General features: G+C 47.7%; 2 protein-coding genes and 1 long non-coding RNA gene across 9 annotated transcripts; 1 reads left to right on the top strand and 2 right to left on the bottom strand.

Annotated features, from left to right (window-relative positions):
* Positions 1–1,376: 1,376 nt before the first annotated feature.
* Positions 1,377–8,186, bottom strand: LOC146258226 (monocarboxylate transporter 2). 7 transcript variants are annotated; one of them, XM_084673066.1, is made up of 6 exons: positions 7,358–8,186; positions 6,612–6,827; positions 6,000–6,365; positions 4,065–4,208; positions 3,076–3,933; positions 1,377–1,600 (listed from the first exon to the last, which is right to left on the bottom strand). In XM_084673066.1, the coding sequence occupies exons 3-6, from the start codon at positions 6,214–6,216 to the stop codon at positions 1,416–1,418; spliced, it is 1,404 nt and encodes a 467-aa protein (XP_084529192.1). In that variant the 5' UTR covers positions 6,217–6,365; positions 6,612–6,827; positions 7,358–8,186; the 3' UTR covers positions 1,377–1,415. The 7 variants fall into 7 exon arrangements, with proteins under 7 accessions (XP_084529192.1, XP_084529190.1, XP_084529191.1 ...); XM_084673064.1 differs by having other exon boundaries at positions 6,612–6,789; XM_084673065.1 differs by having other exon boundaries at positions 6,627–6,789.
* Positions 8,187–11,238: 3,052 nt separating this feature from the next.
* LOC146258225 (uncharacterized) lies at positions 11,239–13,211 on the top strand. Its single transcript, XR_014729803.1, has 4 exons — positions 11,239–11,351; positions 11,832–11,987; positions 12,373–12,426; positions 13,064–13,211. It is a non-coding gene; the product is annotated as an uncharacterized LOC146258225 (long non-coding RNA).
* LOC146258224 (beta-1,3-galactosyltransferase 5-like) lies at positions 13,131–18,447 on the bottom strand. The gene is made up of 2 exons (XM_084673030.1): positions 18,055–18,447; positions 13,131–15,141 (listed from the first exon to the last, which is right to left on the bottom strand). The coding sequence occupies exons 1-2, from the start codon at positions 18,070–18,072 to the stop codon at positions 14,110–14,112; spliced, it is 1,050 nt and encodes a 349-aa protein (XP_084529156.1). The 5' UTR covers positions 18,073–18,447; the 3' UTR covers positions 13,131–14,109.
* Positions 18,448–18,742: the final 295 nt, after the last annotated feature.

The raw sequence follows: 18,742 nt of genomic DNA, 5'->3' as shown, positions 1-18,742 counted from the left end.
GCATTGTGTGTGTGAAAACACAAGTTATCTAGAAACGTGTTCAAAAAGCCCTCTGTGACATGCTTGCGTGTAAAAAGGGCTATACAAATAAATTTGATTTGATTTGATTTGAATGACAGCTCCACTGAAAGCCAAACCAAATGGCACTTTTACACATTTGTTTTGAGTTTGAAAGTGGCACATCGTTTTGAGTTTCAAAGTAGCTAACATCAGTATTTAAGATCTGTCTCTGGAGACGGTTTACGGCGGACAGTTTTGCAAGGCTTGAACACATTTGTCTAAACAGAATTCACTGTTCTCAAAAGCACAGCTTCTGAAAAGTGATGCATGCTAAAATGCATGACACAAAATAAACTACCTCCATCAAACCATAGATCTTGATATCAACTGAAGATATTTCAATTAATCCTTTGACAATGGCCCAATGAACCCTAACTCTAACCATTAATATATTTGAACATAGTTCAAAGGAGGGTTCACATTCAAGAGGGAGTGATTGGTACAATTTGGACCAGATTTCATTTAGTTTTATATGATTTACTCAACTGAGAATTTCTCACATGTGTTTTGAATGCGTTGTGTGAAAGCAATGTGAAAATGACTAATGATGTTGTGCTTGTTGGGCTGTAAAGTAGACCAAGTGGATCTGAGTTTTATTACAGTAAAAGGAAAATTTTGAGCAATAAGTCACCATGCCTTTACTTACCACTAGAGGGCATTGTTGACCCAGCTAACCTTGTGAGGTCGTGTTAGGAAAAACGCTAGATCACTTATTCGATACGTCCCTGTCAAGAGTAGACATTTAATAATATTCACATGACATAAAACTAACATCTATGTTTTCTGTGGACAGGAAGTACTGTCCTTCCAAGTAGAACTGTTCTGTTATTGGTAGATTCAATCCTAACTGTGGTTCTATATACAAACAACGGGTTGAGACCCGTAACACTGAAGAGTGATGACGATGGTTGTGTGCGATGGTGAAACCGTTCTTTTCTTGTAGTTCTAGTCGTGTCAGAGGTCAACTTTCCCAGCTGTAGGTCCTTCCTGCTGCTGGGGAGAACAGCAGTGTCTGCCCGACAGACTGATACTGGTTTGTTTCTGTGTTCTTTCAGTGGTCTACACAGGAGGAACAGGCCTCACTCTATCCCCCTCTCCCCCTTTCTCTCACTCTCTCCCCCTTTCTCTCACTCTCTCCCCCTCCCTCCCTTTCTCCCCCTCCCTCTTTCCCTCCCTCTTTCCCTCCCTCTTTCCCTCCCTCTTTCCCTCCCTCTTTCCCTCCCTCCCTCCCTCCCTCCCTCCCTCCCTCCCTCCCTCCCTCCCTCCCTCCCTCCCTCCCTCCCTCCCTCCCTCCCTCCCTCCCTCCCTCCCTCCCTCCCAGCCTCTAGCCATCCTTCTCTGTTTTCTCCAGCTCCTCAGGAACTTCCTTCCAGCCCCCTGTCGGACTCTGTGGGTGAATCCCGTCCCTTCATGGGTGACTGCCCCACCCCCTGGCGTGTCATCTGGTGCAGTAGCATCAGGAAGAGGGCGGAGACTATGAGGGCCACGCCTGCCATCAGGAAGCCCGTCCCATAGTCACTCATCTTATCAATGAAGAACCCTGGGGAACCAATAGGACATCGTTAGTGTGGTGTCAGCTGACCTCTCCAGTGTAGTGTCCAGGTTTCTTCCTGCTTCTAAAAAACTTCTCAAACGGACAGACTTCCGGTCCACCGTTGCACAAAAGAGATAGAAACACCATAGCTGTTCTTAGTTGCCTTTCAGATGACATCCTATGTGTTGTTTCGATACTGTGTGTGATAGATATGCATCAAGTTCATCCCTGGAATTGACAGTACAGTTTTCATACAGTAGTATGAACAGCAGTACATGGGCTTCAGTCAGAATGAGAGAGAGAGAAGAGGACAATAGGAACAAGGACATAAGGAAGGGAGAGGAGTCACTCTGGATTAAATACCAGCAGTTAGTGTGAAGTTGCTGGTTCTCAGTTCTCAGGCTACAAGATGGATGAAGTCCCTGTCAATAGACAATAAGACAATTGGATTGGCCTGGTGATCCACGGAGAAGGGCTGTCCTTAGATCCAGATATCCCTCCACTCTCCAAATCTGAACCTTGTGCAGCAGCAACCATGACTCCCCCTTACCACTGCAAGATTGCCAACACTATCAATCTAATCAATGGTGTGACTAAGAGTCTCTAACAGCAATTAAGAAGTGACAGTTGTGTCTGTGGGGAGCTGGCCAGAGCTTGGCACTGGGAGTTGATTTAGAGGTGGAGGCTGGCTGGCTGGCTGGCTGGCTGGCTGGCTGACTGGCTGGCATGGCCCAGGGTGCCGGTATAGATTCAGGTCCTTGCATGCTGGATTTACAGCTATTATTTCAGAAAGAGAGAAAGAGAGAGAGAGCAGTGATGTGTGGCCAGTGGCCCAAATTGGGGTAAGATGGGGTGTGTGTATGGAGGGGGGTGGGGGGGCATACTTTATGGTCTGCAGCATTCTGGACAGAGATCAACCAGTCTGGTTATATGTCACCACAACAGAATAACAGCAAGCCGTGTTATTCTGTGGAGGGGAGGAAGAGAGGCCAGAGGTAGAGGAGGAGGAGTAAAGGTACAGAGGAGAACCAGAGGAGCAGCAGGAGCCGGAGGAGAGGCGGAGGAGCGAGTGTCAGAGAGGGAGCAGGCCTTCAGGGCAGAAGCTCATTCCAGTGAGGAACATGAGTCAGACTAATAGCCCATGAAATTAACACAACTGTAAAGCACCATGATATATGTTTGCACACAACCCACATCTCTCTCTAGCTCTCTCTCTTTCCCTTTTCCCTCTCCCTCAACTACTCTCTCTCTCTCGCTCTCTGTTCCCCCCTACCTCCCGGTCTCTCTGAATGAGGACGTGCAGCGCGTGTACGCAGAGGTGTAATAGCCTGTCATCCATGGTACCCTGGTGGAGGGTGACCTTGGTGGATATCTAATCACACAGTTACAGTGCCGGGTACAGCACAGGGGTTGGTATCGGCCTCGGCTTTGTGTGTGTGTGTGTGTGTGGTCTGTGCACAGTCACACCCATGTGTCCTCACCAGCAATGGGAGGGCCCAGAAGCCCTCCGCTGCTCCGGAGGAGCATGAAGAACCCCAGGGCGCTGCCCAGCCTGTGGACGCCGACCACCTCCGCCAGCACCGTGATGTGGATGGACACGGTGGCCCCGAACGCCAGGCCGAACGCCGCGCTGAAAGCCGCCAGCTCGGGGAAGGACCCGGCCAGGGGGCAGAGGAGCAGCACGCCTCCCAAAACCAGGACGGACACCGTCAGCTGGTGGACGGTCGGCGTCAGACGCAGGTTGGCCACCCAGCCGAAGAGGATGCGCCCCGTCAGGTCGCAGGCCGCCGAGATGGACATGAGCGCGGCCGCCTGGTACTCCTCCACCCCGCGGCTGCGTGCGTAGGGCACCAGGAAGAGGGCCGGGGCGAAAAAGCCCAGCGCGGCGAACACGCCGAACATGGAGTACACCATGAAGGAGGGGCTGGAGATCAGGGTGTAGTCCACGTAGCGCAGCACCTTGCCGCGCAGCGCCGCCCTGCTGGAGAGGGCCTCACCTGGGGCTGGGGCTCCTAGGGGCCCCCGCGGGTCTCTCTGCATCCGGGGTTGGACCTCCAGCGCCAGTCCCTCCTCCTCTCCGGGGGCCCGTCTCCTCCGGGGGGGTTCCAGGGGCCTCAGCAGCATTCCACATACGCACAGGTTGAGCTGGAGCCCCCCCAGCACCAGCAAGGCCCCCCTCCAGGAGTAGTGGTCCACCAGGAGCTGGAGGAAGGGCGTGAGGAGGAAGGTGAAGATGCACTCTCCTGTGCTGGCCAGGGCGTTGGCCAGGGGGCGGCGCCGCTCAAAGTACACGCCCACCATGGTCACCGTGGGGGTCCAGGTGAGGGCGTAGCCACAGCCTGTGGAAAGTGGGGGGTGGGGGATGGTGACAGTGTCACAGGTCTCAATACAAACTTGAATCCCAATGAGGCGCATCTGATTTGGTTTTCAATCCAAGCTACCCAAGGTGTTTGTTGACGGCAAAACCCACCAGTCAGGAAGCCCACTGTGATGTAGAGGTCGACCAGCGTACGGGCGTAAGCCCCGCCCACCATGCCGATACCGCTCAGCAGTCCACCAATCATGACCACTGAGCGATGGCTGTAGCGGGCGCTCAGGGCCGACCCTACAGGTGCTGCGCGGGGGGACACACAGAATACACGCAAATCATCATGTAACCTTCTAACAGAGAAACCTTCCATTCCTAGGTGGACTCCATCCGTTATTTTTTCATGTTATTGATCGAGGCAGCAAGCGTTCTCCTGATCGACCATGAGCTCAATGCGTGCTGGTCATGCAGAACTGGACTGGCCACTGTGCTAACCACCTTTGGGGTTCAGCCTCTAGCGCGTCCTGACATTGACTCGCTGGTCTGGATGCCCACTGCTTCGGGATGCCCTTGGAGGAGGGACAGCGTGGATGGGAAAATCAGTATTCGCCGTTTCAGCCATTTCTCACCCAACACCTTGTATTTCGCGCGCATTTCAACCCTTTCTCGCGCTGAGAAATAAGGGACGACATGTCACGCTACATGGAATTCATGGACGAGGCGCAGGCATACTGAGATGACAGTTGTCTCGATTTATGCAGAGTAAAACGTCAATCAGAAAACATCACCAGTATGGGAATCTCACACCAAACTTTCTATAAAACTTGAGAGCCCTGGGAAAATGCATACACATGTCTTCGGTGGACACTCCTGCATGTGTCTGGGGTGTGTGTGTGTTAGTCAGTGTCGCCGCTCCCGGCACACATGCGTGTGTGTCACTACCAGAGCCTGTTTAAGGAGAGCCTTGCCACTCCCTATTAAGCCCCATTGTACCGAATTTGGTTGCAGTTCCACCAGAGTTCCACTGGGAGTTATCGCGAGCGAGTGCATGTTGAATGGGAGTCTATGGAGCTAAACGGCTAAATTTGTCTCTTTTGCCTGATTGTAGTTTTTGCATGTTCAACATGGATTATAGGTCGAAAGTTGAATGAACGAGTACTTATGTCCTTTTGATTTCTTACAGGATGAGTCGTTGTTGCCTATAACACGCTAGCATTCTGCTAATGAATGCTGATTGGTTAGTGAAGGACTGATACGACCAGAGCTCCCGCTTGATGGCATCCGAAGCGGAATCAGAATGTCAGAGCATTAGCAACATAAGCAACAACATTAGCAAGCCAAAACTCTTTCAAGCATGTGTTTTGACAGGAAGAGCCTAACCTGTCAGCTGTGTTGTCGATGCCCTGAGAGAAAAAAGTAAGTGACCAGAGCTTGCCGTAAAGCAGTAGCTCTGGTCGTACGATGTGTATGACGTCAATTACATTTTCAAAAGCTTTTTAGAACAGAAAGGCGACTTAAAAAAAATCTAACAGCCAGCAGTGTGTATTTTTTTTGCCTCCCCTTTCGAATTCAGAATTCAAATTACTAGACAAAAAATGTTATCCTGAGAAAAGTGGATTTTGAGGGGTATAGCTCCATAGACCTCCATTCACTCTGCACTCGCTCGTTAGCGCCCTCACATGGAACTTTAACCAGTTCAGAACCCGGAAGTTTCCCGAGAGTGGCAGTTCTCTCTATATTAGACATTCTCTGTCACTACGCTGAGATGAGTCAACGCTACTTTGTTTGTTTTTCGCACAATGTGGGAGATCGCCCTCTAGTGGCTGGAGCGTCACACACCGAGCATCAGGAGATCAATGGTGTGCTAAGAACGAAGCAAAAAACAGTAACAGAGACAGAGCCTCCCCTGTCTGGGTGGCCTGTGGGATCTGTTAACCAAGACTTGAATAATTCACATAAAGTAGTTGAATTATAAAGAACAAGTGCCTCTGGTGACAGGAGGAAGTCACTTAGGGATGCCAGCACATAGGTAAATACCAACTAATGTTGTGTTCATCTATTCCAGTGCCTCATCCCAGTGTTCATTTTGGCACTCACCTACACAGTGGATGGCAGCCACGGCGATGGAGGTTATCCAGGAAGTGCCCGTTGCCGTGGTTTCGTAGTAGCGGTGTATCTCGACGTAGAGCACCCCGAAGGACTTGATGACCCCGAAGGTCAGGCCGAAGACCAGGAAGCATGCCAGCAGGACGATCCAGCTGTAGCCGCCATCCGGGGGCACTGCCACAGCTGGAGGTGACCTCTGACCTCTCATGGAAGTGCAGGACAGGCTCCGCCCCTGTCTCGTGCGTTTCTTACTGCGGGACAGGACAGATGGCGATGGGATGACCTCAGGAAGGGAAGAGGTCACCAAAGGGCCCTGGTCACCGCCTCGCCTGGTTTGTCAGCCGGCTGTACGGTGTCCTGTTGAGATCAAATTAAAATGATCTTACCGAGCTTAAACTTGAACTCAACCTTATATCTTTGTCCTAAATGACTGCTCTACTGAATAAAGGGGACTGGGCCAGTCTTAGTCAACCTCATTTCAAGTGAAACATGATGTAACATGACATGAGCTGATCTTCCCTGGAACACGTTTATCTGGTTAGGAAAAATGTAAGACTCTGATGTTCATGCACACACACAAACGTTACCCGACACAACACCCACCTAGCTCCGGCCTACCATCACTCATCTTACACCATCCATCCACTGGGTGGGTAGTCAATACTGTTAACGCAATCAGTGTAGTTAGGGTTAGAAGATTTGTAGCTCCAGTATCTAGTCCACCACAGCATACCTGCAACTGGCTGGACTCTTTCTCTCCTGTCACTGCAGTACCTGCAGTCTGTTTGGATTGAAAAGGTCTCAGATTTGGCCCTATTGCTGTGAAGGTACCAATAGTATCAAGGAAGTCAATTGCCAAATACAAGTTCAGGACAAAATCTAAGCATTTATTACAGAATTGAGATCTGTAAGGTGCAGTTGTCTGATACACTCAAGCTAAGCATCTCAGAGGACTGCACAAAGAATACAAGAATGAAGGGCAGTTGAATAGTAATAGTAATATGGGTGGTTTTACTCTAACAAGAAACATCAGGGGCTGATAATCATCATAGCTTTTGCAAGCACAGGGAGAATCTGCAAATTCAAGGTGCTAGATTGCTTTTGTCTTTAGATAGGGCTCCTAGAAATGGCCTTGATGTACCATGTTCTCATGAGCTAATATAGCAGAGTATAGATCAAACATTGTTTATTCAAAACAGTATAAGAGTAATAAAGTAATCATTAGTGGTAATCTTTAATTATTGTTAATTTATCAGTGGTTGAGAACAGACCTCTTCAGATCCATAATCCTGAATGCAGTGTTGATATGCAGTTTTATTCTGTGCAAAAATGAAAGCAAGCAGGTTTACCTGTTATGGCAGTTAGGTCAGTTGGCTCTGGGTCCTGGGTCTAGGTCTGGGTACTGGGTACTGGGTCTGGGTCTGGGTCTGGGTCTGGGTCTGGGTCTGGGTCTGGGTCTGGGTCTGGGTCTGGGTCTGGTTCTAGGTCTGCGTACTGGGTACTGGGTCAGGGTACTGGGTCTGGGTCAGGGTACTGGGTCTGGGTACTGGGTCTGGGTCTGGGTCTGGGTCTGGGTCTGGGTCTGGGTCTGGGTCTGGGTCTGGGTCCTGGGTCTGGGTACTGGGTACTGGGTACTGGGTACTGGGTACTGGGTCAGGGTACTGGGTATGGGTCTGGGTCTGGGTCTGGGTCTGGGTCTGGGTCTGGGTCTGGGTCTGGGTACTGGGTCAGGGTACTGGGTCAGGGTCAGGCTTAGGGTCTGGGTCCTGGGTCCTGGTCCTGGGTCCTGGGTCTGTACCCAGGTCCTGGGTCCTGGGTCTGTACCCAGGTCCTGGGTCCTGGGGTCCTGGGTCCTGGTGTCCTGGGGTCCTGGGTCTTGGGTCCTGGGTCCTGGGTCCGGATCCTGGGTCCTGGGTCCTGGGTCCTGGGTCCTGGGTCCTGGTCCTGGGTCTGTACCCAGGTCCTGGGTCCTGGGTCCTGGGGTCCTGGGGTCCTTGGTCCTGGGTCCTGGGTCCTGGGTCCTGGGTCCTGGGTCCTGGGTCCTGGGTCCTGGGTCTGTACCCAGGTCCTGGGTCTAGGTCCTGGGTCTAGGTCCCTCTGTACTGCTGTCACCTCTGTCTGTCTGGGTGTAGGCGAGATCAGTATTTCAGTACTAGGTGCCAGGTATGACTGGACCCAGGCACATGTCAGACTATCTCTGTTAAACTACAATCCAAAGGTCAAAAAAAGGATAGAGAGAGAGAGGGGGCAGGGGGAGAGGAAGACATTTCATTGGTGAAGAATTTGTTTCAACATTCAGAAGGAAAAAAGTGCTGTTTGCTTAGTTTTTTTCCTCTGAGCTTCCCTTGTTCCCTTCCCTTGCTCATCGCATACAACAGAGGATACTCTGTTAACCTAAAATGGCCTGCTATGTTACACTGTCACACATGACTAAACAAGCGAAGCAGGTTCATGCTGGGGGACACGATACCTAGTGCGTCAGCAAATCGTCATCACGTGTCAAGGTACACCCTCCTAATAGGACGGGGTATATAGCAGGGTTCCCAGGTCCTGCTTTGCTAGTGCGACACAGACACTCTCGGTCTCCTGCGGCCTCCACCTCCCCGGCCTCCTCCCTTTTGTCTGGTTCTTCTTCTTCTTCTTCCTCAGGGGGAATGCGTCGCTGCTCTCTGCCCGGGTGTTGAGACGGTGTCTCAGGAGACGGTGTCTCAGTTGGGTGCGGCTGGGAGCCACTGCGAGCACAACCATACGCCAAATCAAATATTACAATAATGTATTGTAACGTGTAATAAAGTATCAAGTAACATAACATTACTGAGTCTTCCTGCCTAAACCATACAACAACGATCTCTGATAAGACATTTATCAGCATTCTTGGGTACTGGAGCTGGTAATCCAGACGAATAACAAACCTGATTGTCTGACCTGCATTCCCCCAGTACAACAATCATGAAATGCAGAAAATGAGCAAAGCTAGTTCAGGCAAGTCACTCGGGCAGCGTGCGTCATATCACCCACCGCCGTGTTCTCAGCCCAGAGTCTTAGCTTGATGGGCGGAGCTAGAAAGTGGCACACATGCACGCACACCTGTCCTGGCTAACCTTTGTGTTCTGCGCTGCTGCCACCCACCACCATCCCCTTCACCCCCGTGTTGTCTGTCTGTCCTCCCCGTGGGGGATTGAACTTGTTGCTCCCTGCCTCATGTCATGCATGCTGCAGTGAAGGCAGGGAGCGCTTCCCCATGTACATCCGTTTGGCCAATGGTAAACCTATTCTCATGTATATGAATAAATGGTGAAATCAATCACTTGAGGGTCTTGACTGAACAAAATGTATGTTTGGAGGAATAGCCAATCATGCTTGACTGTGGACTGTAACATAAATGAAGATAACAAAGACTGTGTTCTCTGATGTTTATCTTTCCAACAAGTTCTAAGACAATCACAGGAGGAAGGTCCTGGCAAATAGTCTAATTTGAGTGGGTGTGAGGGGTCTGTGGAGGGAGGGTCTGGGGGGGGGGGGGTCTGATGGTGAGTGGGTGTGAGGGGTTGTGGGTCAGGGGGGGGTGACAGACCAAAGTACCCCAATAGCACCCCCAAAAATATTGCTCATTTATTAATAGTATTTATATATCATATATATATATATATATATATATATATAATTGTACAACTCCCCCAATCAATGATCTAGCACCCCCTCAGGACCTGCATTCAAAATTCTCAGGCGCCGCCCCTGGTGAGGGGGTATGGGGGGGGGGGGGGGGGGTGGAGTCTGGGGGGGGCGGGGGGGTCTGCAGGCAGGCAGGCAGGCATCAGACCCGCACCCCCTCACACCCACCCCCCCCTGACCCACTCCCCATATCTGTAATACACTTTCTTTTTTTAAACACATTGAAATTGGACCGTGACATCAAATGATCAACCTCCCCCTCCCAATTTGACCTACATGACCTGGTCCTTGTGTACAATCCAGTGTGTAATCTAGGGGAACAACATTCCACTGCTACACATGCGCACATTCTGTAAAACCTGTAAATATACATGTTACAACACTAAAGGTATTACTAAAATGTGATACACAAAATAAGAAACGAAAACCTATCCAACATGACATGAAAAGCTGTTTTATAGCTGAACTATATTTACACAAACACAACTTTCAATGATCATCTCAGAGTCTTCCTCGGTTCACCTTCCTCTTCAAACTGTTGGGTCCACCTCTCCAGAGGTGTGTGCCGGAAAGTGGGATGGTCATTTGAACATGACAGTTCCTTTGGTGCAAGTCAACGACTTTCCCAGGCGACTGCACGAGTGACCAGTGACAAAGGGGCTGTATCCTGCAGGTCTCTACTGATACCGCTCTACACCTGCCTGCCAGAGTAAATGATTGGGTTGGCAGCAACGACGACAATGGGTGCAGTGTTAACAAGGTCATTAATTAACACTTAACAGCTGTATCGATCCCAGACAGGCCACCTATGGGTCCCTGGCCCTCTATAAATGCCTTTTGACGTTTAACACTATGTGTTAAACACTATGTGTTAAACGACACATAGTCACATGTCTGTGAGTCAGGACCAGGCCAAGATTGGAGTCTGTAAGACCTGAACCACAGTGTACAACTCACTACTGTTAATCCATGGGGTCATACAATAAACATTCACTGTCAAAAATACGTTGCCTTCTGTGGCTTTTGCATCCATTTCTGTTCTGTTGGATTCTTTTCTGCCTGCCTTCATTCTGTGCCTGCCCGCACGCCAGCTGCATCTACCATCTGATGACATCATACAATCCAACACTGAGTCACTGCAGTCACAAAGCCCTGTTTTTTCTCTTTCCTATTGAGCTTCCAAAAAAAGAAACGTGTTGTAATGGAGCTGGTTACAATTCAATAATACATCCCAACTGCGGAGGGATGAAAGATTCATGCTGGTGAGCTTGGTGCTAAATAATACATCAACGATGGGAAAGTCTTGAGCTGAGCAGGGTAGAACAGTGAAGGTGAACAATGGGCCCGGGGAGGAGCTTAGTTGGCCCAAGGTAGGACGGCATTACTGACTTCCTGTTATGCTCAACGCTCTGGTACTATCAGCCTCTGAGCCAATCAGTGGCCAGTCCTTGCAAATGAGTCAAGGTCGTGAACAATGGGGCTGTAATCACAGAGGGTTATTTATCCTATCCTGAAGAGAAATTGGACTATGGCCCGGCTCTGATTGGAGGAGTGGGCCAAATGTGTGCCAAGAGGAACCCAAGTTATCTGCTTGCACGCAATGGGGGTTGTTATGAGAGAACACACAGTTCTGGAACAGCGTGAAACTTACTGTCCCTCATCACCATCCAGGTAATGACTAGTTGCTGGCCAAAGAAAAGGCAGACATAGACTTCTGCTTTACTGGCAAAACGGTTACAATAACTACAATAACATCAACTTCAGTAATATGGTGTAGTGATCTGAACAACTGGGATTAAAACAAGAAGCTATGCCATGCTAGGCTAAGAAGGAGGCTGAAAAGCCCATTTGAGTGCAGCTCCGAGCGCTATTATTGTGTAAACGTCCCAGTCATGCCCGCTCTGTCTTTGTTACAGTTGCCCAGTTTCTGGTCTGATCAATCACTGTACAGGCCTAGGGCACCATGCAGCCTGCTTGAAAATCAGAGCACAGCTAGAGCACTCTCTCTGTCTGTCTCACACTCACACAGAGTGTGTGTGTGTGTTCAGTTTTTTGCTGAGTCTGAATTACCCAGCCATATGACTAGGTCCTCCGTGGGCAGCTGGCAGGCCTATCAGATATTCTGTCGACACGCTTTTTTACTTCAACCAGGATGTGCAGCAAAATGGGAGTCAGATGGCGGTGAGGGAGTCGGGCTAGTAATCAGAAGGTTGCCGGATCGATCCCCCGCCATGCCAAAATGACGATGTGTCCTCGGGCAAGGCACTTCACCCTACTTGCCTTGGGGGGAATGTCCCTGTACTTACTGTAAGTCACTCTGGATAAGAGCGTCAGCTAAATGACTAAATGTAAGATGTGGCATGGGTGCTGGCCTGACTTTTGGCAAGGGGAAGCCTCCTGCCATGTGTGTGTGTGTGTGTTGGGAGGGTGTAAGGAGCTAGGTAGACTTCATAATATGGCCTATTCAAATCCAGACAGTCACAACTTCCTGTTTCATGTCTCCTTGTTTGTCAATGCACACACATCCGCCACTGATCGAACCGACTGACACAGCTTATATCCGAGGCTCATCTTGGGACTTACCTGACTGCTACTCATCCAGGCCAAGGGCTTCTCCACAGGAAGTGGTTTACAGGTGCAGCAGCTCGTTTGTGGGTTTCCCGCTGATGTTGGCTTGTTGGTGTGTTTACAGGTGATCATCTTTGGGGAAGGGCTGGAGAGGGTAACCGGAGCCTGGGTTCCCATGGTAACAAGTCTCACATGGCGCCTTTCTCTGGGGGATGCCAACTGCTTAGCCAGCACACGCACACACAAACACACACGTCAACATGCACACACATGCACGTTCTCACCTTTGGATAATAGGTGAGCCAACTGTACATACTTGAATTGTTGCAGTATTTGAGGGATTAATTACAATAAGCTCCATTAGAGACTTCACCTGGATTGAACAACTCCAACAATCAAGCAGCAACATGCGAGTGTTTAGATACTGGCTGTCAACCAGTCATTATCTCCACTCATACAGAACTTCAATTCAGTTCTATCTTGTTGTTGGTGCCCTGCTGGATCAAATCTAAATCTCTATGACTAACTGCTGTAATATCCAATGTAGGCTTCCAGAACCTCCATTCAATTAAAATCTTTCTCTGTTAGTCTGTAAAATATCCCCATAGACCTTTTTGTTACAAGCTATCTCTGATCTTTTGTTCTGTCTGCATTTTCTTTGTCTTTCTCTGGAATCTCCCACCACTCTTTCTCTGGAATCTCCCACCACTCTTTCTCCAGAACGGGTGCAGACTTGTTCTTTTTCTCCTCACATCCTCTCTTTCTTTACTCTCTTTCCCATGAATTATGTTTCATCATTCCCTTTTTTTCCACAGGTACACAGCACAAAATCTTGCGCAAGAGACTGTAACCAGCCAGTCGGAATCAGCAGAGATAATCAAGCAAAGTGAACTATATTTTATTGTTTTAATACAGACTGTTCGTGATTAAATCATCTGGATTAAATCGTAATTTGACATGAAAGTCCCCCTGAGTCTTTGGCCCAGAACAGCTGCTAAAAATACTACTATGGACCATATTTCAAACAAATAACACAAGTAACACATAAAACAATAACAGCAAATATATAACTGCAAATATATATACATGTATATATAAAAAAATATAGTGAACGAAACACAGGCATTTATTACTGATCAAGACAGAACTAATAGAATAAATCAAAATAAAACTGCTTCATAAATACAGACTACGATGTAGCAACCTATGCAACTCGGAAGGCTTACTTCTTGGCACACTGTGCGATAGTTCTATCTAATACAGTAAATTAATACATCAAACGTATCGGACCAACATGATTTTTATAAAAAATTGATTTCATTTATAGCAGCAATGTTTAATTTAATGTTTATGCAATGTTGCATTTGAAAATGTTAGACAATCTAGCACTGATAGAAATGTGGCCTGGGACTCTTTGGTTCCTGATACAGATGTAGGAGGAGCCTGATGCAGATGTAGGAGGAGCCTAATGCAGATGTAGGAGGAGGGGCCTGCCCAGGCAGGTGGGGGGAGGGAGGGGAGGAGATACGATTCCTACTTCCTGTTTAGAATGTTTTTTGGGTGGTTATATTGGTGGTGGTTGTATGACGAGGCAGTATTGAAATGTTCTGTTCTTAAAACATAATCATGAATGTGCTTTCAATTAAGCTTTTGTCTTATTTAATGTACCGAAGGGGCTTTGAGTCTGCAACCTCTTGAGCTGCGGTCAAATGCTCCACCCCAGCTGCAACTATAGATACTGTAAAAGTGAAATGTTGACAGTGTTGCTTTCAACTAGGCTTATTTAATAAACTCACCGACAATCTAGCCAGCTTGGAGCCAGCAGCTTTCAGCAACACAATGGAAATCAATTCTTTCTAAGTTAAGTGGACCAGTCTAGGTGCAAGGCCTGGATCAACAGACGCCGCCAGGAAGAAGAGCACGTGGGACCAGGTTTCTGAAACTCCTCCCACAGCGCCATCAGCAAATCAGAGCCGCTGGTTATGGTAGCGATGAGGGTTCTATAGCTACATGGACTGTACGCCAACACCTTATCGCTGAACAAATCGCTGGCGGGCGGGTTGGTGGGAAGGACGCCAATGTATTCCAGACACATGCCCACGTACACATCCTCGATGTGGACCGCTCGCACGTGGCGAGACGCCTCCAGGATCTGTCCAGGGAGGTCCAGGGAGAACACATAGCAGAAGCCCATGACGTAGGGGGGGTAGTTGAAGGAAGGGTACGCCTCGGTGGGGAGGTACCATTTGGAGGCGGGGTCTCTGTGGACAGGGCTGGATCGGGCAATCTTCCCCGTGATGTAGTTCCTGGTGGGCGTGTCTGGGGCGGCCAGCATGCCGACCAGGCTGTGCACGTTGACGAACATGTCGGAGTCCACCTTCATGGCGTAGGAGGCGTTGGGGCAGCGAGAGCTCAGCCACTCCAGCATCACCATGGTCTTGATGGTCAGGTTGAAGTAGCTGTCCAGGAAGTCACTCTGCAGCAGGTCGTGGTGCTCCAGGCTCTCCGTCTTCAGCTGCTCCTGCTGCCTATCCACCCCCGCCCCACCTGGCATGCCCAGCAGGAACAACACACGCACCGCCCGGCCCAGAACCACACCCTCCTTCCCCCAGGTCCGGCGGATCACCTGCCTGGATACCAGGTTATCTGGAGCCACCGGCACTATCAGGACCAAGAAGGGGGTCTGGTCCCCTAGACAGCTGTCCGGTTCGTCCAGGATGAAGTGATAGGGGCGGGGGTAGGCCACGTGGTAAGACCTCCTGGGCTGGGGCTGGACTCCATAGAGGCTCGGGAACCCCAGGATGAAGGCCATGCCTGCAGCTATCAGCAGCAGCACGCACAGCCATGCCAATCGGAGAACCCGGTGCGTACAGCAGGCCATCAAGCCACCTGGCTGGAGACACAGAGACCCGCTTGATCAGTGAACCTATAGATCAAACATGTGTATTCAATATTGATCTACTCTATGACAACCGCGCCCGAGCTAGAGTTAAGGATATAACCTTTTAGACTGCATAAAAGGCTACTGTGTTCAGCATTCAGGAGTGCAGGAAAGAGGATCCCCCAAATTAACTCTAGGTCAAATTAAGTTCAGTCAAGACAATCATGTATTAGATTTGAGCATTTATTGTTACATGACATGGACATGTAAATTTAACTTTGGCGGAGTGGATGATCTAAGGGAAGCACTGCCTGCCTCCTCGATGCAACACATACATACATGACAGATGAGACAGGGAGCAATAGATATATAATCCCCCTGGTGGATAGAACTTACAGACAGCATGGGGGAGAAGGGGACGGTGGAGGGCGGCAGCAGCACTGATCATACAACAACCGGGGTGAGTGTGTGCGTATCCGCGCGTCTTTTAAAGACGCCTTATCGGACGTGGCCCAATGGATATGCGCTGCTAACATGGGTGTGGTAGTGGGCGGAGTAAAGGAAGGTGGGGTAAGACGCCTTACGTCCCCGATGACCAGGGGTGAAAGTAAAACATTTCTTCCTGGTACGACTGCCTGACCCTCATCAAAACAGATACAGGTGGGTTAAAGAGTAATACTAGAGTGATAAGAAGTCCTAGTAAATGCTTGATAAGTAGACTATAATACAGTAAATAAACAAATAAATAAATAATAAATAATTAGGCTAAGTGAAATTTTCGGCGCGCGCTGCGCGCCCATTACACCTGTATCATATTACCACCAAGAAATAAAAACAACTTTGCCCTGCCTGAACTAGCTGCGCTTATTTCCCTAAACATCCTGAACCTTATCTTACTAGGCATGTCAAAAAAACGCTGATCGCTATCCTTAACTATGCCATTTGTTAAGCTTAGCAGGGTCAAAACTCCAAGACACACACACACACACACGAGAACTGATATGTTGAACGTATGCACCTTCCTGCCAAAGTAAATTCCTTGTCTGTGTAAACTTCCATGGGAATAATACCCCTTTTTTTTTATCAAATATTTATTTATTTTCTCTTTCAAGTTTTCAGCAACAAACAAAACAATACAAAACACACAACACATAACAGCCCGTGGCGACTCTCCCTCCTTTCCGTACCCTCACAATTCAGACATATATAGTTCGATGCCAGGTAACATTATATATAGTGAAGTAAATAAATACAAAAAAATAAAATAATAATGATAATAATAATAAAAGTGACACTGTAAAAGTACAAACTGATCAGAATTCGAACTTTCAAGGCAATTGTAATCACAGTGGAACTAGTACTACTACTACTAATAATACATTTTAATAATAATAAACAATAATAATAATATTCTTTGAAAAAAGAACTTAGTTTTGTATATAATCTAGACCATGTTGCTATTGTTGTCTTGCAGGCATCATGCATTCTGGAAACAGAAATTTCTGAAATTATTAAATCAAGAAATGTGTTCAGCCATTGTGATCGAGTCAATGTATGTGGTTGAGCCAGCGTTGAGCTAGAATCTTTTTAGCAGCAGTCAACCCAGCTAATGCCATTTTTTTCTGCTTTTGGAAATATTCAAAAGTATGTAAGTTAATATTCAAAAGTATGGCTGTGGGGGTGCAAGGTAAGACCATACCTAACAATTCAGATAATATTGATGTCACCATCTTCCAGAAATGAGTCACTGGCTCACAGTGCCTGTACACATGCATGTCCATATATGTACATATATGTCCCCACCTGCCCAACAGTGCACAAATCACATACTGGAGAGGTAGAGATCTTCATTGCATGGCGTTGTCTTGGGGTCAGGTAGATTCTATGTATGTAGTTCATATGAATTTGTTGGTGGTCAGGGTTCTTAGATGATTCTACAATTGAATCCCACACTTGGTCCCATTGTATGGTTCCATCCCTTTGATCCAGGGCCCTCAACCAAACACTTTGTACAGCAAGAAAAGTGTAGGAAGATAATGGTTTGGGGGCTCTTTTGCTGGATCCAGAGTTGGATAATTCCAGAGTGGCCCCCTGAATCAAAAGTGCTACCTCTGAGACGTGCTTACTTTGTGTTAAGATGTGTTTGAAGCTGTGGTCCTGTCAGTCGCCTATCACTCAACTTGTTGACCCAGATACTTGTCTTCAGATTTTGTTGTGGCTTTGGGTCTGTTAAACCTCTTCCTGTCACAGTTTCCTCCAGTGTATTACATTGTACTCACTGAAGTCTAAAGTAAAGACTTACACTTTTAAGGGTTATCATGGTCTGTCTGTCTTCCTTTGTTAATTCAAAAAGCGTTATTTTTTTCTTTTTCTTTGTTTTTCTTCTGACAGTTTACCGCTTACCTTTGTACCAATTCAGGATATTCACTGGACTTGAACTGCTTAAATTTCAATTAAAATTGAAATTGGGGTGTTCTAAAACTTTTGACATATGTATATGTTTTTATAACCCAACATACACACAAACACCAAAACCGTTTTGTTGGAGTTGTGCAATTTCCAGCATGTTGTAACATGAACCTGCTAAACTGGTGTGGTGCAGTATTGTAGCGTCCACATGAGCATGTCGAGACCTGAAGGTCCTTTTGGGTCACCATCATAAAATACAGCATGAAGAACGAATACATGTCTCTCCTTCTCCATGAAGTTGGCTACATTTGAGTTCAAGGATAATTATTAGTCAAACATTAAACTCTCTGTTAGTCAAACTGCTCCTGCAAATGTTGTAAATCTTCTTACTAACTAACTTTCTTCTAATCCCCTGACTCCGAGTCCAGATTAAGACACCCATCACACAGCCTCTCATTGTTAAACACCACAGAACGTTATCACCATTAACAGTTGGAACAGTTAAAGTAAACTCACCATTACATTCCCTGTCATCCTCCTAGGCAAGCAGAATACATGTGGAGCTGTACATGCTCAGCTCCGGTTCACCTTAGGACTTAAAGTTCCTGGATCCACAGGATATTATTCCGTAGACTGAACCCTATTGTCTGTATGTATATTGTAGCAATGTATCTATGTAAATGTATTTCATCGCTATTGTAGATTATATATGTATATATCTCCTCAGCAGTCTTCATTTTCCTGCTTCTCTGAATCTATGGTTAATCTGACACCTACGCCTCACACACAGACGCACACAGCCACACCTCTCTCTCACAAGCTTCAGTTCAGAGTATCAGGTTTCCTTTGGAGGTGTTGTTTGAACTGGGACGTTTTGTAGATTGAGGAAGCTCTTGAGTTGCATTTCCTTTTAGAGGAGATGTTTAGAGGAGTCTAATTGCATACACAGAGAAGTCTACTTGAATTTACTTGCACGGATAGCTGGTGAAGCCACCTCCCTGCGCAAGCTCTGACTGTAGAGAGAACTGTCATTGGTCAACCGCCTTCTCAGTGTTTCCTGATGCACAGATGCGGTCAAATACAAATATGCCAACATAAAGTAGATACACTTTCTACAGGTTTGCAGGTGAATACACATGTGCGCATCTTTTAGCAAATCTGTGTGCAAAGTCTTTTACCACGCTGTTTACATCTAAACTGCGCG

Source organism: Hypomesus nipponensis, chromosome 14 (assembly GCF_054491055.1).
Source record: "Hypomesus nipponensis isolate SF chromosome 14, ASM5449105v1, whole genome shotgun sequence".
Classification (NCBI taxonomy): Eukaryota; Metazoa; Chordata; class Actinopteri; order Osmeriformes; family Osmeridae; genus Hypomesus; species Hypomesus nipponensis.
The sequence above is the reverse complement of the archived record's forward strand: the minus strand, read 5'-3'. Positions and strand labels throughout refer to the sequence as shown.

What these genes read in the sequence shown, in the direction of transcription:
- LOC146258226 (XM_084673066.1), bottom strand. Translation starts at nt 6,216, where the DNA reads ATGAGAGGTCAGAGGTCACCTCCAGCTGTGGCAGTGCCCCCGGATGGC. An exon ending in GGCTGCCATCCACTGTGTAG is followed by an intron (nt 4,209 to 5,999) that starts GTGAGTGCCAAA and finishes CCCCCCGCGCAG; the next exon opens with CACCTGTAGGGTCGGCCCTG. An exon ending in TCTGGGCCCTCCCATTGCTG is followed by an intron (nt 1,601 to 3,075) that starts GTGAGGACACAT and finishes TTGGTTCCCCAG; the next exon opens with GGTTCTTCATTGATAAGATG.